Raw genomic sequence first — 25,468 nt, forward strand, 5'->3', positions numbered from 1 at the left:
CATAGGCTGGCAGCTGCAGCTCCGATTAGACCCCTAGCCTGGGAACTTCCATATGCCATACATGTGGCCCTAAAAAGCAAAAAGAAAAAAAAAGAAACTCCAAATACTCTGATCTAGGCATCCTTATGCAATTGGACAAGCTCTGTCCTCAAACCGCAAAGGAAATGGGACTATTTCTGACCCAGTTGTCCCGAGCCTTAACTTGACCTTGGCCAGGCCCAGACTCATAGGCAGTGAGACCCATGGTGAAATGATGACAGGTCACTTGGTTCTCTACATTCATGTCCTTGAAGCACTTCTCAGTCAACAAATAAGAGTTCACCAGAAAGATAACTGTATTTGGGGATATAAATATAATAGAAAAATCTTCAAGTTCTATAATAGCTACAGTTACAGGTCCACAAGAGTCATGGCACAGAAATACCCCTTAACAGCTGCTGGACTTGGGAGTAGTCACAAAAGAAGAAATGGAACACAGGAGAGAATTAGACCCTCTAAAAACAGAGTCCTAGCTTTGGCCCCAACAGGCAAGTTGAAAACTATCTTTCTCCTTAGTTGTCTTATGTTCTTATTTAATTGAGGCATAATTTACATACAGTAATTTTTTTTTAATCCAAGTCTTAAAAGTAGAAAAGAGGGAGTTCCCTTGTGGCTCAGTGGATTAAGGATCCAGAATTGCCACTGCTTCAGCTCAGGTCATTTCTGTGGCACAAGTCTGATCCTTGGCCCAGGAAATTCTGCATGCTTTGGGTGTGGCGAAAAAACAAACCAAAAAAGAGTTGAACTTGGGAGCTAGGCATCAAGAAGTACTATTCTCACACCAGGGAGGAAAAATATCTCAATATGTCAATAATTTTTACTCTGGTTCAGTGAGACTTCATCTTGACCAAGTTAGTGGAATTTGGGTAAAGTTGACTACATGGCCAAATTTAGATATTTCACATTTCATGAGTGAGAGTGGCTTCACACACACTCCCACACTACCCTTCCCATAAGCCTTCAGAGCTCTGCCTGGGTTTCAATTCTAGGCTAAACCAGAGCTGTTAATTTGACTGGTGTTACTTCACAGGACTTCAATTAGGCCTAATTCTCTTCAGTGACATACTATAATAACTCATGATTGATACACATGAGATAATTGAATCATCTTTTTCATTTGAAATTAGAAACAGGAGCATCTTTTTACGTAGAATCACAAGTGAAAATGTTTGCCTCTATTAGCAAACCTTTCCTGTAGAACCTTTTTGTTTTATTTTATTTTTATTTTTAGGGCTGCAGCTGTGGCATATGGAAGTTCCCAGATTAGGACTTGAATTGGAGCTGCAGCTATAGGCACACACCACAGCCATGCCAGATCCTTAACCCACTAAGTGAAGCCAGGAATCGATCTTGTATCCTCATGAATGCTAGTCAGGTTCTTAACCCACTGGAGCCACAGTGAAAACTCCATTGTAGCACCTTTTTAATCAACTAGAGAACTTCTTTGTCTTCAGCATAGATGAAAACTTAAAAAGTGAACTGTATATTTTGGATGGTGTTTAAAATAATAATAGCTAACATTTTCTGAGGATTTACTGTGTACCAGGCATTTTCTAAGGACTTTGTGTTCATTCACTTGATTAAAAAAATTTTAAAAAAAAAACACCTTAAAAATGAGAAAACAGAGAAGCCGAAGGTTGTCCAAGCCAAGACAGGAAACCAGGCAGCCTGGGTTATTGCTGAGCCCAAGTACTACACTCTCTTATCAATTCATTACCTGTTTGTAATCATTTATTTGATATCAGCAAACACAAGCACACCCACTTACAGGGCTGTGCTACACAGCCTGAACAGAGATTGAATTTATACTCTAGATCAGTGCCACCTTGAACCTAGATGGTCATCACTGTAATGACGTGATCTAGTCACTGACCCTGGGCATTAGAGATGAGAGGAAATGGAGAGATCCTTTTGGATCTTCCCTAATTCTTTCTGATTTTAGCAGTTATGTAAACTGCTCCAAGTAAAATTTTCTTTCTTCATTGTAGACGTCCAGTCTCATTCACCTGATCCAGCAGCTTGAGACAACGTTCTTATTAATGATACGAAACGGACACTGCAATTACTTAACTGATCTCTGCTTCTACGTTATCTCCTTCAGTGTAGCGAGAGGAAACTTTGTTTCACTGCAGTCTATATATGTCACTCCTCTGCATTAAATTGTCCATGGCTCCCCATTGCCTGGGACAGTAATTCTCAAATGTGTACAGGAATTTATTGTGGTGATGATTGTGCATAGACTCGAAACCTATGAACTGTGTACTTTAAATAGGTGAATTGTATGGTATGTAAACTATACCTCAACAGAGTTGTTACTTTGAAAAAATTATTGGAGTTCTTTTGTGGCCCAGTGGGTTAAGGATCCAGCCTTGTCACTGCAGCAGCTCAGGTGGCTGCTATGGTGCAGGTTCGATCCCTGGCCCAGGAACTTCCACATGCTGCAGCCGCCACTGGAAAAAAAAGAAAATTTCTTGAGCAAACAAAGCATCTGGAAGGCATAAGATGCTATGTGTAACATCCTGAAATGCTGAACCCAAAGTGGTTTTATTAGCAGAAAATAAGACTGTGGTAGATATATAAGATCACTACTTTACAACTTTCTCTATAAAAAAGCAAGTGGTTAAGCTAAAACTATCACCAGTTTCTAATGTTTCTCTTTAATGTTAAGTTGTCACGGGTTAAATTATTTTATTGCCTACTGCTATGTGCCAGCAAATAAGCATTAACATCGAAGACAAGGAACAGTTGGAGTTCCCCCAGGGGCTCAGTGGTTAAAGAACCCAACTAGCATACATAAGGATGTGGGTTCGATCCCTAGCCTTGCTTGGTAGTGGGTTAATGATCCCACATTGCTGTCAGCTGTGGTGTAGGTCGCAGACATGTCTCAGATCCTGTGTTGCTATGGCTGTGGTGTAGGCTGGAGGCTGCAGCTCCATTGGACCCCTAGCCTGGGAACCTTCATATGCTGTGAGTGTGGCCCTAAAAAGCCAAATAATTATTTATAATTAAATAATAAATAATTGTATTTAATTTATAATTAAATAATAAAGACGGGCATTTGAAAGGGAGACTTTAAAATTCAGTACATTCTATGTAATAATACTTTTATCTACTCACTTGCCTTCAGATTAAGACTTTGCGGAGTTCCTCTCATGGCGCAGTGGTTAACCAATCCAACTAGGAACCATGAGGTTGCAGGTTCGATCCCTGGCCTTGCTCAGTGGGTTAAGGATCCGGTGTTGCCATGAGCTGTGGTTAGTTCACAGACGCGGCTCGGATCCCACGTTGCTGTGGTGTAGGCCAGTGGCTACAGCTCCGATTCGACCCCTAGCCTGAGAACATCCATATGCTGCAGGAAGCAGCCCTAGAAAAGGCAAAAAGACAAAAAAATAAAATAAAATAAAATTAAGATTTTGGAACAGCACCAAGATTTTCTGGAGGAAATTTGACAGTCTCTGGCTTCCTAAAAGGTACCTATGTTTCTTGACACATCATAAAAGATCCTTTTTTCAGCCTGGCTTTAAATTCCCTTTCCATCTTTACCTCGTTGTTCCATACACCCTGGCAGCCGGCATCCAGCATTCACCACGGATCACACCATCAGCCTCGAGCAGTTAAGTATCCCCCAGGCACACCCTGCAGCTTTGCTCATGCTCCTCCTTCTCCTGGAATATTCTTTCCTCCTTTCTCCACTGGACAATCTAACTTACCATTACCTCCCTGACCTCCCCATTAGAAAGAAAAGGTCATGAGAGCAGAGAGCACATGTATGTTCCTGAATGTTGTATTTCCAGCATAAATATAGAGGCTGGTACCTAGCAAATTCTTCATCAGTATCCCCTTCTCTGCATCCCCACAGTCTCCAGGCTGATGTCTCTCCTCATTGTGCTGAAATCACTTTTCAGTGACACCACTCCCCTTCATGGAAGATGATGGGTTCTTTTTTTTTGTTTTTGTTTTTTTTTTAATTTTTTGTCTTTTTGTCTTTTCTAGGGCCACACCCACGGCATATGGAGGTTCCCAGGCTAAGGGTCTAATCGGAGCTGTAGCCGCCGCCCTACGCCACAGCCATAGCAACGTGGGATCCAAGCCGAGTCTGGAACCTACAGCACAGCTCAGGGCAACGCCGGATCCTTAACCCACTGACTGAGGCCAGGGATTGAACCTGCAACCTCATGGTTCCTAGTCGGATTTGTTAACCGCTGAGCCAAGATGGGAACTCCCAGAAGATGATGGGTTCTTAAAGGCAGGAATTATGTCTATCACATAGCGGATGCTCAGTAAGTACCCACTAATTTTTTTTTCCTTTTTTTCTTTTTAGGACCGCACCCACGGCATATAGAAATTCCCAGGCTAGGTGTCAAATCAGAATGGCAGCTGCCAGCCTACCCCACAGCCAGGGCAACACAAGATTTGAGCTGTATATGCCACCCATGCTGCAGCTTGTGGCAGTGCCCAATCCTTAACCCACTGAGGGAGGCCAGGGATTGAACCCACCTCCTTATGGCTACTAGTCAGGTTCTCAATCCACTGAGTCACAGTGGGAACTCCAATAGCCGCTAAATTTAGATGAATTGAAAATTACATTCTCAGAGTTCCTGTCATAGGGCAGTGTATAGAATCTGACTAGAAACCATGAGGTTGTGGGTTCAATGCCTGGCCTCGATCAGTGGGTTAAGGATCCGGCGTTGCCATGAGCTGTGGTGTAGGTCGCAGACACGGCTCGGATCCCACATTGCTATAGCTGTGCCATAGGCTGACAGCTGTAGCTCCAATTAGACCCCTAGCCTGGGAACCTCCATATGCCGCAAGAAGGGGCCTAGATTATGCAAAAAGACAAAAAAAAAAAAAAAAAGAGGTTTTGGTGTTCCTGTGGCTGTGGTGTAGGCCAGCAGCTGCAGCTCTGATGCAACCCCTAGCCTGGGAACTTCCATATGCTGTGGGTGCAGCCCTAAAAAACAAAAACCAAAAAAGCCAAAAACAAAAACCCAAAAAAACAATTTTACTAAAATATTTTAGTATTTTGCCACACAAAAGAAAGTGAGGTGTCTACACAGTATTATGCGAATCCTGATGAAGGAATTTAGACGTGTGGATCCTGGAATCCTCACAGAGACTTAGACACTTGAGCTGTTCCTTGAACAAGAAAAGTCCTCCAGGAAAACAAGGGATTGTACGGTGAAGAAATTCAACACCAAGACAGAAACTGAGGGGGAAGGGTGTTCACATCCCAGTGGTTCTGACGAGGCCTCAGTGTGGGGTTCATGGGAGGGAGTGAGGGAGTGGCTGGCAGCAGGCTGGGCCTGGCAGTAGTCTTAGCCTGTGCCCCAATGACATGAGCAAAAGGGTGACCCCATCAGATGTGTGCTCTACGCTGCTCCCGGCACCCCCTTCTGCCTCACCCTTTCCCAACACACATATTGACCACATAAGAAAGTGGGCCACCGTCACAGGTATGATATATGGACAAAGGCTGGAGGGACCTGACGGAGCTTCATGAGAATGAACCTGGGACCCAGGATGGTGTCCTAACCACTGAGCAATCAGCCGACACTGTGTTATGCAAATCACATGCTGAAGCCAAAGTCAAGAATGTGGCAGAACCAACAAAGCTGGTTTCTGTAGAAAGCCGGCATCATTCATGTAAAGATGCCTGGCCTTCCAGAAGCCCGCCCTGATTTCCTTAGCCCAAAGGACTCTCTTGTCCAAAACCCTCTGGAGCACTTAATGTTGTACTTAACAATACTTTGAAAAAAATGCTTTTCCTGCACAGTTGTTTTGCCCTCATTCCTGGTATCCTTTTTTTTTTTTTTTTTTTTTTTGGTCTCATTTTAAAAGCTTATACCTAATACAATGCAGCTTTAAAAGACACCAGGGCAGCAAGATAAGGTATAAATCAATCAACAACAAGCCTTGCTCGATTTTAAGAGGGGAGAAGTCATGTCCCCCTCACCTTTATAAATCCCACAGCAAGAAGGAAAACATATTTGTTGAATAAATTGACATTGTGATAACAATATGGTAAAGTAAAAACATTCTTTGGCTTTTAAAAGTTGACATTTTTATGATTTTTTCCCCCTTGGAAATCACCCCTTTTACTAGAGTATTCGCATACATGTTTATCTTTTATTTTAAAAAATGTCATCTCTCCTAAATGTACACTTGCCATCTGTGCTTATAGCTTTTTTTTTTTTTTAGAAAAGCAACGTAGATTTCTTTACTCTGCCTAGTTTTTGTTTCCTAACAGAACAGAGATACACTTATTTCAGTAAAACTATAAAGAGACGAAAATATTTGATACTCACAGAGATACAGTTTTGCAAAGCGGATTGTTAACAGTAATCAGCATTAAGTACAATAAATTATAAAGAACTATTCATATTTTAATGGGGAAAAAAGCTGAAGAAACATAAAAATACTTAAAAAAATACAATATCATTACCACCGCACATGAAACACATTTCCATAACAAGTTAACTATTTGCACATGGACACTTAACTGCTCAGCCCTCTTAGAACTTACATTCTGAAATCCTGATGTTCTATTGCAGTTTCTAAACTAGCCACTCTCTCATTCCAGGGACCCACAAAGATCAGTCCCATCACAAGCAATTAAAAGGAACACTTCTCGTTAGAGCACTTTAAGGCTAATAGTTAATCTTCATTGGCAACAAGTTTAGTGCAAATAAATTATATTTAGCAGCTTAGAAAATTCCTGGTGGGGAGGCATTCACCTCTTACTCCTCACCGCATCCCCAGAAGAAAACCATTTCTCTCTTTTCATGAGTATGAGCACTGGCCATTCAAATGGACTGAAAGCTACAAATGCTAATTCTGCTGTTTGTTACACAGGGAGTTTCCGTGAAAGATGGTTTCAGTCACAGGCAAATGAACCACACAGTGTTTACATTTGGAAAAGCCCCCTTAGGCTGACTTTTTTTTTTTTTTTTAATGGCCCCACCTATGGCACATGAAAGTTCCCAGGCCAGGGATCTAATCTGAGCTGCAGCTGTGACCTATGGGATCCCTGAACCCACTGCCTGGGAGGGGGATCAAACCCATGCTTCTGCAGCAACCTGAGCAGCTGCAGTCAGCCTCTTAACCAGCTGCACGACAGCGGGAACGCCTAGATTGATTTTTTTTTTTTTTTTAACAAAAACAGGGCCTGAATGTCCGTCATAACTGGATCTTACTTAACTGCTTCTCTGAAATGAGGCCCTAATGATTTCTTGCATCGGCCACCAAAGGAAGATCTGAGGATGGCACTGAGGAAGCTGTTAAATCAAGTTCTACTCCCCAGTACTAATTTTATTTCACAGATTCGAATGCAAAATAAAGGGGGGGTAGGGGGGAGTAGTGGAGTCATCTGATTTCAAACCTGGTGCTTTCCACTCTCAGCCAAGATTTCATGTTCTCCAAATGAATGGAAGCCAGAAAGCTCCTAGCCAGAGAGAGAATGTGAGCTTCCTCGTTCCTTGAATTGCCTCTCTTCTTCTTAGACATCTGTTCCCTCTCTAGCCAAGGCCTAGGAGAGCTGCTTGGGAGCAGAGTGTGGCCTGCTGGCCTGGATCTGCAGTGGCAAGGGACAGGAAGAATGCCTGGGTTTTAAGCACCTGTTCTTCGTCTACATTCATAGGCCCGAGGACTTGAGTCATCAGAAAGCTTGGATGACTTCTGAGGTCCAGGATGTGCTGACACAGAATCCAGGGAGGTAAACACTAGGCAGGCCATCTCAGTTGACCAAGTCCTCAGCAATTTTTCCATCGCCCTTGAATCTCCTCACTGAATCGCTCAAAGACAGGGGCGCGGTGGCCGTGTTGGAGTCGGGGGGGGGGGGGGAACACCTCAGTCACTGTATTCCTCTCTTTCCCTTGGCGTGGGGAATTTCTCATACTGGTTGGCCAACTTCCATTTGTTGTGCTGACTTTTGAGCAGTGCAGCAAAGGAACTCTTTCGGGTGACACTTCTAGATATTTCCCGGCTCTTGGCCTTCCTGGTGGGGGAAGAGTTTCGAACCAAGGGCTGGGTGGGGAAAATGGGCTTGCCCCGTGGGGCTTCCAGTAGCTGCCATATTTCCCCAGAGGTATTACTGGTCAGATACTGCCAAGGCTTCTTCCCACTGCTGTCCCGGACATTCACACGAGACGACAACCTTTGCACTAGCAATCTGATGATCGCCTGGTGGCCGTGGATGGCTGCAAGGTGCAGCGGGGTATACCCACAGCCAGACTTCACATTTACATCAAGAGCAATCCCTGCCTTCTGTGCACCTGAGACCAGGTCCTGAAGGGCCGTGAGGTCACCATGTTTGGCTATCCAGTGCAAGGCAGTGTACCCAGTCAGAAAGTCTTTGTGCAGCGCTAGCTGGGGGTCCTGCCAGAACAAAGTCAACGCCTGATTCCAAGTGCCACTGGCAAGCTTCACAATCCATTCATGCTCCCTGGCATCGAGGGGAACCAAGGATGACTTGTGCTCAGAAGATCTGTGGTGGACGAAGGCTGCAGGCCTCTCCCCTCCGAGGGCCCATGGGCTGTGTGGAGGACCCTGCTCCGTGGCAGCCTTAATGTCTACAAGTTTGGATGTCAAAGCGGCATCCACCCTTAGGCTGGACACTGCTCCTGCCTTGGAGGGCTTCCTGGACCGGGGCGGGCGCCGGCTCCTTTTCAGCAAATCTTCCTCCAGGCACTCCTCATCAGAGGAGGACAATCTGGCTCTCCCTGCCCTGGAGCTCCTTCTTAGAGACCTTCTTAATCTGGGGACTGGCCAGGGCAAAGGCTGCTGCGGGTGGCCTTCAAGGCCATCAGCTCCTACAGGAAGGGGCTGAGAGGTATGGCCATCCCCTGCGTAGCCTAGACCCTGGAAGCTGCCGCTGGGGCTGCCCTTCTTTGGAGAGGGGTCCCCAGCTGTATTCCTGAGCCTTCTTCCATCTGGGGCTCCTGGGGCAAGATGCAGCTCTTCGTCAGAACGCCCAGGGGACTCTTTGGGGCCACTGCTGCTCTCTTCACTACCATGGCTCTCCTGGTCTACGAAGTCCTCCAGATCTTGTAGGGACAACTGACAACGAATGCTCCGAAAGACCGCCAGTGGCGAATTCCCGGGCCAGGATTCCGAACCAGCAGGCAAAACAGAATGAGAGGAAAGAGGGGGTTCGGGTGTTGCTGACTTAGATTCGGGGACCCAGAAGCCTGGCTCCGGGGGTAGCCGGGGGAAGTCGTCGGGGAGCACCGACCAGGCTCGGATGGGGCCTCGGTCCCGGGCCTCAGGTATCTGGGGGTGTCTCGCCACCCACTCTCGAGTGCGCTGCTGCTGCTGCTGCAGGGTTGAATAAAGCAGAGGGCCGCGAGTCACCAGCTCTGGAGGATCTCCGGGGGCAGGAGAGCAGGACAGGAGAGTAGGCGACAAAGCCCAGCTCTCGGCAGCCTCGACGGTTGTAGAACGCGAGCGGGACGCGGCGGGCACAGGCGGGGGCTCCGCGGGCGCACCTTCCCGCTGCGGCCTGGGAGCCCGGCGGTCGTCCTGGGCTGGCGGAGCCTGCGCTGTCTCCTCCCCGGCGCAGGCGGTGACAGTGGTAGTGGCGGGGTCAGGGAGTGCGGCAGGCAGCGGCTGGCCTGGGAGTCCCCCCAGGCCGTTCTGGAGGCATTCCCAGCAGCAGCGGCCCTGCGTCTCGGCCGCCGCGCACCTCGCTCGGGCCTGGGCAGCCGCAGCCACAGCCGCCGGCACCCGCTCCTGGGGGCCAGAGCTGCCCCTCCGCCCCCCGCCTCCTCGGGGCGCCTCCCGGACGCCGCTGGCGGGGAATCCATTGCACCCCGCAGCGGGAACCGCGGCTGCGGCACCTGCTGGCTCCTCCTCTGGCTCCTTCTCGCGCCGCCGCCGCCGGGGCTGCTGCGGAGGCAGCGACTCCCCCGGGCAGGCGGGGAGTGGGCAGCGGGGCGCAGCTCCCCCTGCAGGGGCGGCGGTCGCGGGCGGGTCGCTGGGTCGCTGCAGCCCCTCCTCCCCCAAAAGGTCCCTGTACCTCCTCTTGAGCACCACGTACTTGGTGCCGTCGGGGTCCTGGCGCACTGCGGCGACCGAGTTAACGAAGCCCTTGAAAAGCTCGCGGCGGCGCTGGTGCTGGCCGGGGGGCGCGTCGGGGTCTCGGAGGAAGTGCTTGAAGTGGCTCAGCAAGGCGGCATTGGTCACTCGGCCCCCGGCCTGGCACAGAAAGTCCAGTAGTGCCTCCTGGCTCAACTCTCGGGCCATAGCTGCCCTGTGGTCACCTGGCCCCGGAGTGTCTGCGTCTCGCTCTCGCTGAGGTCTCCCCCGCCAGCCGAAACCCTGGCCTGGCGTGTGTCACCTGCGCCCGGGGCGGCGCCAGGCTCCTCCATCAGCCGCGGCCTGCCTGCAGCCCCCGAACGTGCCAGGAGGGCTGCGGGTCCCCCGGAGAGAGGCCGGGGGAGAGGGCGGCTCCCAGGCCGCCCCTGCGCGACGCGCTCCTCTTGCAGCGAGTCCCAGGCGGCGAAAGTTGCAGGGATAGGTCGGAGTCGGTTTCACCTGCGCCCTGGCGACGCCTCCTGCCCGGCTTTGGGGGAAGGGCCCGGCCCGCCTCCTCTCGTCCCTCCGCCCTCCGAGGTCTCCCCCACCCCTGCCACCCATCCCAGATGAGTCAGGCTGGTCCGAGCCGGGAGAGCGCTGTAAGGTGAGGTCGGCGGCGAGCGCGAGCCGACAACCAACAGCTCTGTGGGCCACGCAGCCGCTCCCCGCCCGGGGAATGGAAAGCAGGTAGGCGACTCGCGGTTCCTTCGGGTCTTGGCCACGTAGGAAACGAAAACAATAGAAGATCTGTTCCTGGCCTCTCCTTGCGCTGCGTAGGTTGTGGCTGAAGTCGATGGGTGGGGAAAAAGGAGCACATTAGCCAGCACCCTGCGGTCTCTCCAAAACGTATCTTTATTAACGCTGTAGGGTAGTTATTTCAGATTCCCCGAGGCAGTGCCGAGGTCTAGGAAACTGTTGCATCCCAAACAAACCTATCTCGATCTGGAGATACTGCTGGGCGGCTCCTCCAGACACTGGCTCCTAAGGGTTCAAATACACTGTTGAAGTCTGTGCTGAAATAACACTCTGAAGGTTACGTTAAGGTGCCAGAAACATCATGATGGTTGAATTCCGGAGCAGCGGAAATGAACAAGTCTTATGTCTGGACAGTTATGGTATTTGTTGCTTAGTGTTGCTCTGTTTTTATTTACTCCAAAATTAGTGCACAGTAGAGGTTTGTCCAGTCTCTTTTGTGTTGGCATTAAGCGGTGAAGTTGTCCTCCGAATGTAAGGTTTCCAACACAGGCTCAGGGTGTTAAGCATCACAGGCTAGCTTGATTTGCTACCCACCTTAGAAAGTCTGCTTGACTCACTGAGGGGCTGAGAACTTCCTAATTCCAAGTTCTGTTGTAGATTAGAGCTTGAAAAACTCTAATTTCAAAACACTGGCTTCTTCCAGACTGGTGGAATCACAGCACTTTTCTTAACAGCTGCTTTCCCCCTTCAATTTATTTGTCCACATGTGGATCCCACCTGTCCCGTAATACTCCTTCTGTTCTTATCCTGTGTCTTTATCAGTCCTATCTACATGCCCAAAATACTCTTCTTTTATCTACTCACCTGTCTGGCCCCATGCCCTGTCCCATTCTTTTTTTTTTTTTTTTTTAATTTAAGCCTTCCTATTTCTTTCAGTTGTGATTGGTTGTTTATCTTCAGCCCCAACTGTGACAGCAAATATGCTTATTTTTTGGAATCTTCGGTCAGCTACATTTCCAATTACAAGGTGTCTCTTTTCTCCTGCCTTGTCATGGCCAGTCTTCCTTCATGTACTGCCCCTGTCTTTCCCCTTTTCCTTCTTCGGCTTTGCTACTTCCGATTGTTTCATGACTCCTTGTCCTTTGGGCCAAGTCAGGGGTGGTGGTGTTAAAAGTATGTTGGCCCCTTAATTGTCAACATGTGTTAGCATAAGCCAGTTTTACTGACTGCCATGTAGACCACATTAGCTGAGCTTTGTTTTATGTCCCCAACAGTACTCTGGTACTTTTCCATGAATGAATTTGAATTCTTGGTTTTAAATTATCTAGGTCAGAAAGAACTGGGAAACATTTTTGTCTACCTTTGGCATTTTCTAGAATCCAAACCCAAGACTGGGTTACAGGGAGGTGGTGGTAAATGTTTTCCACTGAGGCCTCTACATTAACTTTGAGCCTTAAGGAGAGTCATTAAAATAAAGGTTTCATATAAAACTTGAGTGTCCTTTTGTGTTTATTTCCCGGTGGCATCTTGATGGGCTGCCAGGTGTGTCCCCACCTGGGGCAGGAGGGCGACCCAATGGACAGCTCAAGTGGGCACTGTGGAGTGTCAAGTGGAAAAAAAGCCCCCTTTGGTACTTTTCAAAACTCTGGTTATGAGATCAGGGACTTTGCAGCAAGAGAAGATGAAGATGGGTTTGAACTTGAAGCACTTAGGACTAGAAAGACAGGAAGGGGTCATTAAGGCCACGGTTGTTGATATCAGCTTATCTTTAGTGGAAGGTGGAATTAGTAGGTCTGGAGGAGTGGAAAGTAGAAAAAGGGGAGATAACCCCTTGCTTTAGCTTTCTGGGTACCCAGGGGGGTTGGCATCCAGACCTTCTTTTTCTCTCTCTTCCCAGGTTAAGGTGAGAGATAATTGGGATGCTCTTCACCTTATCTTAAGGAATATTTTTCTGCTTCTCTCATATACAGTTCATTTATTTCCAGAAATATTTATAGGACACCTATATTGCCCTGGCACTGCTGAAAATGAGTATAAAGAATGCATGCTCTGGCGTTCCCGTCGTGGTGCAGGGGAAACGAATCCAACTATGAACCATGAGGTTGTGGGTTTGATCCCTGGCCTCACTCAGTGGGTTAGGGATCCGGTGTTGCCGTGAGCTGTTGTGTAGGTCGCAGACATGGCTCGGATCTGGCATTGCTCTGGCTGTGGTGTAGGCCAGAGGCTGCAGCTCTGATTCAACCCCTAGCCTGGGAACCTCTGTATGCCATGGGTGAGGCCCTAAAAAGACCAAAAAAAAAAAAAAAAAAAGAATGCATGCCCTGGTGTTCCCTTCGTGGCTCAGTGGTTAACGAACCCGACTAAGATCTATGAGGGTTCAATCCCTAGCTTCATTCAGTGGGTTGAGGATCTGGCGTTGCTGTGAGCTGTGGTATGGGCTGCAGACCCCACTCAGATCCCATGTTGCTGTGGCTGTGGTGTGGGCCAATGGCTGCAGCTCCGATTCCACCCCTAGCCTAAAAAAAAAAAAAAAAAAAAAAGAACACATGCTCAAGAACTCACTACTTATTGGGAGGAATAAATAAGACACATGGCTACAACCTGTATGTTAAGTGATTTAACAAAGACGTGTGCCAGATGCTAGAGAAATGGAGAGGCAGCACATAAGGCAGGCCCCAGGCTCAGCTGCAGGGGATCAGGACAATTTTCCAATAAGAGGCAATTTGGAGAAGAAGAGGTGATGAAGAGGCCAAGGAAACTTCGGTGCAAAAGCACCAAGAACTGGCTCAGCAGAGCATATTTGGGGAACTAAGTGCAAATAGGCTTTACGGAAGAGAATGTGTGTGGATGTGCTGGAAATAAGACTTGCTGAAGTAGGAGGGAGTCAGAAGATGAAGGGGATGGAGGTGGGGGTGGCAGGGGAGACTTTGAAGAATTTTGGGCAGGAGGGCAATGACCTGACTAACTTTGTACTTTAGAAAGATCACCCCAGAGGTAAGAGCTGGTTTGGAGCATGACCCATATTAACAAATAAAAATAGCACATTGCAGAACAATAATTTATTTAACCAAATCTAAGACACCATTGATTATATGATACAGTTGATTTCAGAGATCTTAAAATATGGGGGGGGGGTGCCTCAAAGTAGAAGCAATACATCCTGTTCAATAAAATCCTATTTTTAGGAAAAGCATGCATTTGGGAGTAAGGTTTGAGGTCTGGATCGGGGTAAATTTAACTTTTTCTTTACAGCCTTATAAACGATTGGCTGTTTTACACTAAGTATATTCCTTCTTAGTTTGAAAAAGACAATAAAGGAAAAAAAAAGACATAAGTGAATAACAGTGACAAAGAAAAAATATCGAATCTTTAGGTTGGAGGAAGGAGAGGAAGGCCAGCAGGAAGAGGAGCTCAGAAATTACTGAGATGATCCAGAAAAACGGGAGCCAAAAAAGTCCAGCAGAGTCAGAGAAAAGGAGGCAAGTGGATGGATTGGAGAGAGAGGGGGCCAAGTCAGTGGGATTTGGAGCCAGAGGAGTCTGGAGGTGAGGAACAAGCTGGCTTCTCTCGTGCCTTTGGCCTGAGTTGCTGGCCAAGTGGTCCTTGCCATGTTCAAGGATAGTAAATATAGAACGAAGAGTCAGTTTGGGAACTAGGAAAGATGATCACGTGAGTATGGAACACAGTGAGTTTGAGGGGCCTTCAGGCCATAACAACAGGAATGTCTAGAAGCCAGTTGACCATATAGGTTGGAGGCTCCAAGAATGTATGACCTTAGTTTATATGAATGTTCCTTTAAGCCACCACTGACGATAAAATTGCTTAGAAAGAGATATGCTGGTGGTGGGAAGGAATGGGGGTAGAGAGTGAATCCACTTTTACCAAAGAGAAAGAGGAAAAGAGACCCATTAGGAGATTTAGAAGTGGCTACAGGGGGAGAGGAACACCCCTGTGCATAGTAGCACAGACGCACAGAGGGAAGCTTTCTAGAGTTGATGCCAAGTTAGCTAAGAAGCGAAATGTGACCAGAGCCTGTTAGATCTCTGGAGCCAGGTCTGGAGCAGTTTCAGAAGCATGGTGGGGACAGATGGCAGGTTACAGAGGGGTAAGGAGTGAGTGGGATTAGAGCAGGGTGAGAAAGACTTGAGCATGAAAGGAAGAGAAAGAGAATTCCAGGTCAGGAGACTATCAGATCCTGTCATCTAAGATTTGGGTGGGGGTTGTTAGAAGAGAAATGATCATGTCTCTGTGCTGAAGGAAAAAAGCCCAGAAAGGATAAGTGAATTGGAAAACCTAGAGGAGAGGGTAAATAATTAATGAGACAGGGCATGGGGGTGGGGCTGGAGTCCAGAGTTCAGGTGGTGAGATTCCCTGGACGGGACGGCAGAGCCACTTTTCCCTTTGAGGACAGAAAGAAGCCACATGGCAATTTCCCTCTTGAGGAGGTGAAGAGATCAGGAGAAAAGGTTAGCAGACGTCCTGGGGGAGTTGAAAAGCAGGTACAAAAGCAGTAAGTGAATTTGGAGCTAGGAGTTTAGGTGACTGTAAGCAGGACCTGAGATATTCTCAAGCCTTGGGGCTGAAGGGTTCCAAAGCGGGATGGGATCGTTTGGAGGTGATGACACGATTCAGAGCGTGGCCACCCATCGTGGAAGTGACAGGCACTGGAGAAGATAACGTCACGGAACTGTGAGACGGGGTGTTGGTGAGCCTGACGGAGGATACTGGCATCACCTTGGAGGGAGAGGACACTGTGAATCATTTACGTAAGGCTTTAGTCTTGCGGTATGAGTAACCCAGATGGCATTTTGCCAGGAGCACTCGCTCTGCTCCTCATCAACAGATACACCAGCAAACAGTGTGATATAGTGACTAACGCTGCATGACGCATTCCTGATGACTCGCCTTATCTGATCCTCAGAACAAGTAAGGGAAACGTGTAGAACGGAGGTCATTGTCTTGCAGGAAGTAGCTCTCCTTGCTATTAATATGTAGGTTTGTTTTGTAGGATTTCTTTTTTTTTTTTTTTTTTTTTGGTCTTTTTCGGGCCACACCTGTGGCATATGGACGTTCCCAGGCTAGGGGTTGAATCAGAGGTGCAGCTGCCAGCCTACACCACAGCCACAGCAACTTGGGATCTGAGCGGCATCTGCGACCTACACCACAGCTCACGGCAACGCCGGATCCTTAACCCACTGAGCCAGGCCAGCGATCCAACTGCATCCTTATGGTTACTAGCTGGGTTCGTTACCACAACCAGAACTCCTGTAGGATGTATGCTGCTGGGCCTATTCTTTGCCTTCAGTCCAAACCTCTGCTATGGATATAGAGTGGAATCCCCATCCAAAAAAGTGGACCTGCCCAATGTCAACCCTCCAGGTAGGAAGACAGCTCCCCCGGTGAAGCCAGAGCTAAGGTGTACCACAGAAAGACAGGAAAGGAGTTCCCATTGTGGCTCAGCAGATTAAGAACCTGACACTGTCTGTGAAGATGCACGTTCGATCCCTGGCCTCTATCAGTGCGTTATGGATCCGGTGCTGCCGTGCAGCTCTGTTTTGATCTCTAGCCTGCATGCCACAGGTGCAGCTATTTTTAAAAGAAGAAGAAGGAAAAAATGCAGGAAAGAAAACCAGGGTGCTGGAACACCCTCCCTCTTTCTCCCTCGCTCTCTACCTCTCTCCCCCTTCCTCCTTCCCCCCCTCCTCTGCCCTTCCCCACCTCTCCCCGCCCCCTTCTTTCCCCGCCCCCTTCTTTCCCGCCCCCTTTTCCCCTCCCCTCCTTTCCCCTCCCCCTCCTTTCCCCTCCCGCTCCTTCCCCTCCTTCCCCCTCTCCTCCCCCCTCTCTTCCTCTTTCCCCCTCCCCTTCTCCCCCCTCCTTCTCCTCCCTCTCCTCTCTCTCTCAGGTTCAGATTTCCACAAGTCATTCCCCAGGGCTCTCTCAAGCAGCAAAGGGAAAGCGTTTTTATGCTGGACTACAAGCTAAGGTCTAGGGCTCTCATTTACACGCCAGATAATCTAGTGATATTGAGCCCTCTGCTTTCATTTCCCCTCTTCTGTCCTGAGCCTTTAGTCATTTATTTATCTGTCAGTATTTATTGAGGGTCTACCATGTCTGCACTTTTCTGGGGCTGGGAACACAGTGATAAACCAAACAGACAAAACCTCTTTCACCAAACTTGTACCTACAATAAACATGAAAATAAACAAGAAAATATTGCCAGATAAGTAAGTGATCAGATACAAAAGCCAGCTGATCTGAGAGTGACTGACTGGAAAGATGGGCAGAGGTTTCTCTTAGAAGATTTCAGTAAACGGAGACCTCAGGGATGAGGAGGAGAAGCTGGGGGAGATGGGAGCAGGATGGGGATAGTATTCCAGACAGAGGGAATAGCTAATGTTACACCAGAAATGAGTGCGATGTTTTAGAAAGCTAGCATAGTGCCACAAACTCCATAAAAATTGACATAATGTTTATAAGCTAATTGCCTAATAAACTCCCGTGACAACTTTTTTCTGTTTTTTAAAGTACACTCTTTGATGATCTCATCAAAATATCACCCAAGAGAGCATAAAAAGATCATTCATTTTTTTCTTTTCTCTCTCTCTTTTTTTTTTTTTTTTTTTTTGCTTTTTAGGGCCACGCCCACAGCTTATGGACGTTCCCAGGCTGGGGGTTGAATCAGAGCTGTAGCTGCCGGTCTACACCACAGTCACAGCAACACTGGATCCTTAACCCACTGAGCAAGGCCAAGGATCCAACCCTCATCCTCATGGATACTAGTCAGTTTCGTTACCACTGAGCCACAGCAGGAACTCATTTTCTTTTCTAACACATGATTGAAGTTCACTCTTTTTTAGTGATAGTTTGGGTGATTCAAGCATATCACTTCATACACAAATATGCTAGTTGTTTGTAGAAGTACTATGAATTTAGGTCATACAGACCCAAAAATTCTGATCAATTTATTTCACAAAATTCTTCTCAAAAAAGGAAACAATGGAAGTTCCTATCATGGCTCCGTGATTAACGAACCTAGCTAGCATCCATGGGGATGCGGGTTCAATCCCTGGCCTGGCTCAGTGGGTTAAGGATCCGGTGTTGCCATGAGCTGAGGTGTGAGTCACAGATGAGGCTCAGATCCTGCATTGCTGTGGCTGTGGTGTAGGCCGGCAACTATAGGTCTGATTTAACCCCTAGCCTGGGAACCTGCATATGCTTTGGGTACGGCCCTAAAAAGACAAAAAAAAAAAAAAAAAGGAAAAATATTTATACTTGTTTATGCTTTATTATCAAGTATACTCCTAACAAGGAAAGAGATTGTGTTTTTTTTTTTCTTTTATTCGGAGGAGTTACCTGAACATATGATATTTTCCTCCCAGCTTTTTGGAGGTATAATTGACAAATAAAAATTGTATGTATTTTAAATAGAAAAAGGAAAAAAAATGAATGCAGTGTATTTGAGAAACAGAAGCAACAACAACAACAAAACAAACAATGGCTAAGTTGGAGCACAGTGAGAGAGGGAAGGTGAAGTGAGAAAAAGTCAAAACAGTGAGCAGCATTTGGATCTTGTAAGACCTGATGGGGTTTGGGTTTTTGTCTGATTGGTGTGATGGGAAGCTTTTGGTGGTTTATAATTAAGAGGGAAGCATGTGATTTCTTTTTTTGTGTGTCTTTTTTTTTTTTGTCTTTTTGCCTTTTCTAGGGCCGCTCCCATGACATATGGAGGTTCCCAGGCTAGGGGTCCAATTGGAGCTGTAGCTGCCAGCCTACGCCAGAGCCACAGCAACGTGGGATCCGAGCCCTGTCTGCAACCTACACCACAGCTCATGGCAAAGCCAGATCCTTAACCCGCTGAGCAAGGCCAGGGATCGAACCCACAATCTCATGGGAAGCATGTGGTTTCTATATAACAGAATATCCAGCTGCTGTGCGAAGGGTAGTTATAGGGGATGCCAAAGTAGAAACAGAAAGGCCAACTTGAGAGATGACCCCAGAGGCCTATGCAAGACATGGTGGTAACTTGAAATAGCCAAGGACAGAGTGCAGAGAAGGGTTGAGATTTGGAAAATATTCTGGAGGTGGAACCTAGTGAACGTGCTGGTGGATTGAATATAAATTTCCTGAGATTGGGACTTTGGAGGTAAGGCTTGGTCTGGGGCTTGGAAGGCAAGTGTTCCCTTTGGAAAGGTTAAGTTTGGGATCATGGCCTTTAGACATCTCAGTAATGACCTAGAGTAGCCAACTGCTCCAGGGTGGAATCAGGGCTGAGATATAAATGTGAGAGTCTTGGGCCTTGAGATTGTTTTTGAAAGTTATGAGATTAGATGAATTTCTCTATAGAGGGAACCTAGAAAGCAGAAAAGAGGTTCACAACCAGCATCAGCATTAGGGCGCCAACCTTTGTGGTGTCTTACTTGAATGCTATAATCTGTCTCAGCCCTACTGGGGCCATGATAGGCACTGGATGATCTTATTCTGTCCCCCTAAGTCCCCCTGCAGCTGCTTGTGCCTGCTGCAGGCATTAATGTGAGTCACCCCGAAAGAAAGTTTAATTTCAAGGTCTGGAGTAAGATCCACCGACCCCTCCTCAGCTAGAAAGTCTCCCTCCATTGCCAACCTTACAAGATAGGGCTTAACATTTGTTAAAGGAGTCAGCAGCTTGTCCCTGCATGTCCTGATTTTACGTACAGGAAACCCAAGCTCTGGAGCTTAGTGTCTTGTGGAATCGATGCTCTAATCAAGTTGACTGAGCAGTTTGCACAGAATCATAATCTTTCCTCAACTCTGGAGTATTTGACTCCACTGACCATCTCTGTTTTGGCTTCTACACCCCTTACTCTTTTCTAGTTCTTCTCTTTCCTCCCTCCCCAGCTCTGAGCATCCCTTGCAAACTCTTCTTTCCACATTTTCTCCTCATTCTCTACGTTCTACCTGAGTGATGTTTATTTTCCCAGACTCAGTTACCCCCTGGATTCTTAGGATTCCCAATTCTGTATGTGATGCCTAGAAAAAGCGAAGACTTTCCAGTGGTTACACTTGTCTCGATGCTGCCCATTGTCATGTCTTTAAATTTGGCCAATTTACACACCAAACTCTGGGCCTCAGTTTCTTCATTTGTACAGTGAAGGAATGAGACCAGCTGATGCTTTTTGTTACTTTTTTAAAAAAGGTTTATTGAAATATAGTTGATTTACAGCGTGGTGATAATTTCTGCTCGACAACAAAGTGATTCAGTTACACATGTACACACATCCATTCTTTTTCAGGTTCTTTTCCCATAGAGATCATCTCAGAATATTGGGTGGAGTTCCCTGTGCTGCAGAGGGGGTCCCCGCTGCCAATCATTCCACATACCAGAGTGTGCCTATGCCAAACCCAAACCCCCAATCCATCCCCCCGCCCCGACCTGTCCCCTTTGGTAACCGTAAGTTTATTTTCAAAGTCTATGAGTCTGTTCTGCAAATAAATTCATTTCTCTCCCCATTTAAGATTCTACATATAAGTGATATCATATGAGGTTTGTCTTTGTCTGACTTACTTCACTTAGTACGATAATCTCTAGGTCCATCTATCTTGCTGCAAATGGCATTATTTCCCTCTTTTTTACAGCTGAGTAGACCAGATGATTCGGAAGTACCTTCCAGTGCTCACATTCTGATTCGAAACTTGATACTACTGCTCATGATCTCTGTCATAATGATGACATCGATTGCATATGCTCTGTGCCAGACATGGAGCCCAGTACTTCATACATATTAATATATTTAATTTTCCTAACAAATTCCTATGAGCTAGAAACTATTAGTATCCTAATTTTATAGTAGAGGATATTAAGATCCAAATAATGTAATTTCCTGCTATTTTGTAATTGGTAAGCTGCAGAGGCAGGATTCAAACCCAACAGTCTGAGTCTAGGCTCAGCATCCTTTAGCCCCCACTCTATTCTTGTGATCTTCCTCTGAAGACCCGGAGCCCTGTTCTGCTTTCTCAACGTAGCCCCACATCACTTCTGCCTCCTCGGGACCGTGACTCCTGCTGCTTCCCCTCTCCCTGTATCTTCATCCTCTTCCTCTCTTCATCCCCAAGGGCCGCTGTCCTTCCTAAAACCAAACCAAACCAAAACCAGCACCTTGCTCTGAAGCACCCTCCTGTGGTCACTGCCTTAGCCCACCCTCTGCATTCCTGCGTGGGCCACCTCCTCCCAGAGGCCATTCCTCCCCGTGGGGATAAATCAGCTGCCACTTCCAGGCACCTCCAGGCACTGCTGTCTGGGGCAAGTTAAGTCTGAAATGCCCACTAGACATTTAAGGAGAGACGTCAGATGCTTACCTGGCAGGGAAGATACCTTGATGATGAAGATGGTTTTCTCAGGGCGAGGCTCTCCCAATGCACTCCGGGTGTTCTGACCCCTGCAATTTCCCCAAATGTGGGAAATTGACTGCATAATTTGTAGTAGAGGGGGACCGTGTGCGAGCTTTCCCCTAAAAAAAAAAAGTAGAGATGCCAAGTGGGTGATTGGATAGACAGTTTTGGAGCTTGGCTTTCATAGCATCTAACGTGCCACATACTTTTGGGAGTTCCCATTGTGGTGCATCAGAAATGAATCCGACTAGGAACCATTGTGGGTTCAATCCCTGGCCTCGCTCAATGGGTTGAGGATCAGGCGTTGCTGTGAGCTGTGGTGTAGGTCGCAGATGCGGCTCGGATCCCGAGTTGCTGTGGCTGTGGCGTAGGTTGATGGCAACAGCTCTGATTAGACCCCTAGCCTGGGAACCTCCATATGCCACCAGTGCAGCCCTAATAGGACAAAAAAAAAAAAAAAAAAAAAAAAAAGGAAAAAGAAAAAAAAAAAGAAGAAAGAAAAGAAAAAAGAATAATTTTGTATCTGTTCATTGTTACATCGTCCCCTCACCTGGAACACAGACTCCATGAGAGCCAAGATTTTGCCCTATTCACCACCAGCAAAGAATTCATTGTGGAGGAGTTCTCTTGTGACGCAGCGGGTTAAGGATCCAGCGTTATCACTACAGCAGCCCGGGTCATTGCTGTGGTGTGGGCTTGATTCCTGGTCCGGGAACTTCCACATGCTGTGGGTGTGGCCAAGTAAAATAAAATAAAATAAAAATAAAATAATTAGTTGTGGAGAGGACCAGATTTGGAAAACAAGCCCTGTTGGTTTCCTGGGGCTGCTGTAATGCATTATGACAAATGGGGTGCGGGGAGTTCATCTCAGCGATTACTCCTCACATTTCAGGAGGTGAGACCACAGAGGGGACACACTCCTTCTGAAGATTCTAGGAGAGCATCCTTTTCCCTCTTCCAGCTCCTCAGAATGTCTTCATTCCTTGGCTGCTTTGGCGTGTGGCCATATCACTCCCTTCTCTGGCTCCATCTCCCCGTGGCCCTCTCTCTTCTCTGTGCCTCTCCTCTTCTGACTCTTACAAGGACATTTGTCAGTGGATTTAGGTTCCCTTCCAATAATCCTGGATGATCTGATCATAAGAACCTTAATTTAATTACATTTGCAGATCGTCACCTTTTTACAAATAAGGTAACATCCGAAGGTTCCAGAGATTTGGACTTGGTTGTATATTTTGGGCGGCCACTGTTCCACCCACTACTTAAGGGAACAGGAAGAAGATCAGGAATGTCTCTCCAACCCCACCCCTTCTCCCTTTATTCTGGCTAACTTACTTTTCCTTCAAGATTCAGCTCATTGGTCACCCAATCAAAGGAGTCACGCCCCAGCCAGTACTGCCTCTCCCATAGTAACAATAGCTATCGCATATCCAGCTGTTTTAAGGGCTTTATGTGTATGAACTCACTTAATACTTGCTACCACCCTAGACAATCATCCCTATTTTGATCCTATTTTTACTGAAAGCTAATTGTCTCTCTTCCCTGGTAGACCTGCCCCCAAGACAGCAATCAAGATTTATTCTCTCTGTCCTCAATACACACTGTGGCACATCGGGGCTGTCTATGAAGGCTGATGAGTTGAATAATGACTGAGCAAGAGAAAGCCTGATACTAGACTGGGCAGGGTTTTGACATTAAGACAGTTCCATTTTCTCTTTTAGATCATAGGCGGCCAGCAGTGTTATTTTATTATTATTATTATTATTATTATTATTATTATTATTATTATTTTGGCCATGCCCAGGGCATGTGGAAGTTCCTGGGCCAGAGATCGAACCCACATCACAGTAGTAACCAGCGCCACGTCATCAGTGACAATGCCAGATCCTTAACCTGCTGAGCCACCAGGGAGCTCCTGGACAAAAGTTTTAAAGCTGAGAATTGATAGAGTGGGCCCTTCTTTCAAATATATCTTCCCCTTGGGAGAAACCTCATCAAATATTGTTTTAATTATTACCTCTAAAAATGGAGAGCTCCCCCCGGGACCTCCTCCTGAGCTCTAGGGGTACATACCCAGCTTCTTGCTGGGTCTCTCTAGGCTCAAATTCAGCATGTCCAGACCAGCCTTCATCATCTTTCCCCTAAAGTCACTCTTCCTGTGAAACTGAGCTCACATGCATCCAAACAAGATGACTTGAATCAGTCCGAAACACTTTCTTCGCCCACAGCCAATCAAGTGATGTCAATGCCATCTCCTGAACCTTATCTCTTCCCATCTCGGCCTCTGCCATATTTCACGCTCTTGCATCTTTCACCTGGACTATAGCACTAGCCCCTGTACCAGTCTTCTTGCCTCTGCTCTTCCCTCTGCCACTCCGGTCCATCCTCTGCTCTGTTGATCATTTTGTAAGTCTAAAAACCAGGTCTGATCATTCGCTTTCTTGTTAATAAACAACTGTAGTGATTCTTCATTGCTTCTAAGATCAAGATCTTCAAGATCTACCTGCAAAGATCTACCTTTCTTCCCTATTCCTTCACTCAACACATATGTATGGAATGCCTATGTGTCTGGTCCAGTGCTCATTGCATTCATATACATATCATATATATACATATACATACTCATATATGCATATACTTTCATACACATATGCATGTAGTGAGGGAGATGTCCCACACCTATACAGCTGGACCTGGGTTTTCTTACTTGGGCTACCTCACGTTGTGGGCAGTAAGGGAGTACCCTAGACAAGAAACTGCAACTGGAGAGCATCCTTGCTGTTGGCTTTCAGGAAATACTGTAACTTTATTGCTATCACTCTATACCTGTTGAGTAGACTCCAGATTATATTTATCTACTTTCAAGTTAATCGTCCCTAAAAAGGAAAATATTTTTAAGTAATTCTGAATAAAGATAATACTAAAGAATTTCTGAATAAAGATAATACTAAACTTTAAGCCAAGGAAATAATTTTGCAAGTCCAGGGGACTGGGGCTACAGCTAGAATGAGACTTCAGCAACATTAGACATAAAAGAATAACCATCTAACCACATGTGACAGGAATTGGCTCCCAGATTTTAAATTATGATAAAGAATATTTGGGAGTTCCCGTCGTGGTGCAGTGGTTAACGAATCCGACTAGGAATCATGAGATTGCAGGTTCCATCCCTGGCCTTGCTCAGTGGGTTAAGGATCCGGCATTGCCATGAGCTGTGGTGTAGGTTGCACACCAGGCTCAGATCCCGAGTTGCTGTGGCTCTGGTGTAGGCTGGCAGCTAAAGCTCCGATTCGACCCCTAGCCTAGGAACCTCCATATGCCATGGGAGCAGCCCTAGAAAAGGCAAAAAGACAAAAAATAAAAATTAAAAAAAAAAAAAGAATATTTGAAGTAGAGATTTACATTCTCCATCTTTTTTTTTTTTTTTTTCTTTTTTTCTTTTTTAGGGCATATGGAGGTTCCCAAGGTAGGGGCCCTATCGGAGCTACAGCTACTGGCCTACACCACAGCTCATGGCAACACCAGATCCTTAACCCACTGAGCAAGGCCAGGGATCAAACCAGCATCCTCATGGATGTTAGTCATATTCGTTTCCACTGAGTCACAACAGAAACTCTTACATTCTCCATCGTTAATGATAAGCTTATTCTTAAATATATACTAGGATGTGAGATATTAGCTGATAATAGTCTAAAAACTATGATGATTCGCAATATCTTTTCTATTTTTATTTTATCGTTGTTATTATTATTAGTCTTTTTAGGGCCACACCCACGGCATATGGAGATTCCCAGGCTAGGGCTCAAATCAGAGCTGTAGCTGCCGGCCTACACCACAGCCACAGCAACTCGGGATCCAAGCCAGGTCTGCCACCTACACCACAGCTCACAGCAGTGCTGGATCCTTAACTGATCGAGGCCAGGGATCAAACTCACGTCCTCATGGATGCTTGTCAGGTTTGTTTCCACTGAGCTATGACGGGAATTCCAGCAATATCTTTTGCAGGGGGTGCAGAGGGTGCTGTGAGAGGTATAAGTAGAGTCTGTATGAGGTGACTATAATTTTTGTATTTATGGAGGGGGTAAGTCATAAAAATTCCCAAGTACCATGCTTTTCTTTGCTCTCACAGCCTTTCCTAATATCTCTCTTCTGGAAAATATTAAGCACCCAGTTAAGTATAAATAAATTGCTCAGTCCCATACTGTTAACTATTACAAAGAAAACAAATTAATGAGCTTTTAGTTCTCACTGATTTTAATCTAATTTTACTACGTTCACTACTGGTGGTAACTTTATCCTT

The 25,468-nt window shown here is 46.5% G+C and overlaps 1 protein-coding gene and 1 non-coding gene across 2 annotated transcripts; one reads left to right on the forward strand and one right to left on the reverse strand.

Annotated features, from left to right (window-relative positions):
• Positions 1–5,956: 5,956 nt before the first annotated feature.
• Positions 5,957–10,542, reverse strand: SOWAHB (sosondowah ankyrin repeat domain family member B). The gene has a single exon (XM_005666780.4). It carries the CDS (start codon positions 10,276–10,278, stop codon positions 7,885–7,887), a length of 2,394 nt encoding a protein of 797 aa, XP_005666837.2. The 5' UTR covers positions 10,279–10,542; the 3' UTR covers positions 5,957–7,884.
• Positions 10,543–21,130: 10,588 nt separating this feature from the next.
• Positions 21,131–21,293, forward strand: LOC146400882 (U1 spliceosomal RNA). Its single transcript, XR_014814027.1, has one exon. It is a non-coding gene; the product is annotated as a U1 spliceosomal RNA (small nuclear RNA).
• Positions 21,294–25,468: the final 4,175 nt, after the last annotated feature.

The sequence above is a fragment of the Sus scrofa genome, chromosome 8 (genome assembly GCF_054392235.1).
Source record: "Sus scrofa isolate SSC_HxYL_T2T_F1_AM1 chromosome 8, Sscrofa_HxYL_maternal_Yorkshire_Landrace_v2.0, whole genome shotgun sequence".
NCBI lineage: Eukaryota > Metazoa > Chordata > Mammalia > Artiodactyla > Suidae > Sus > Sus scrofa.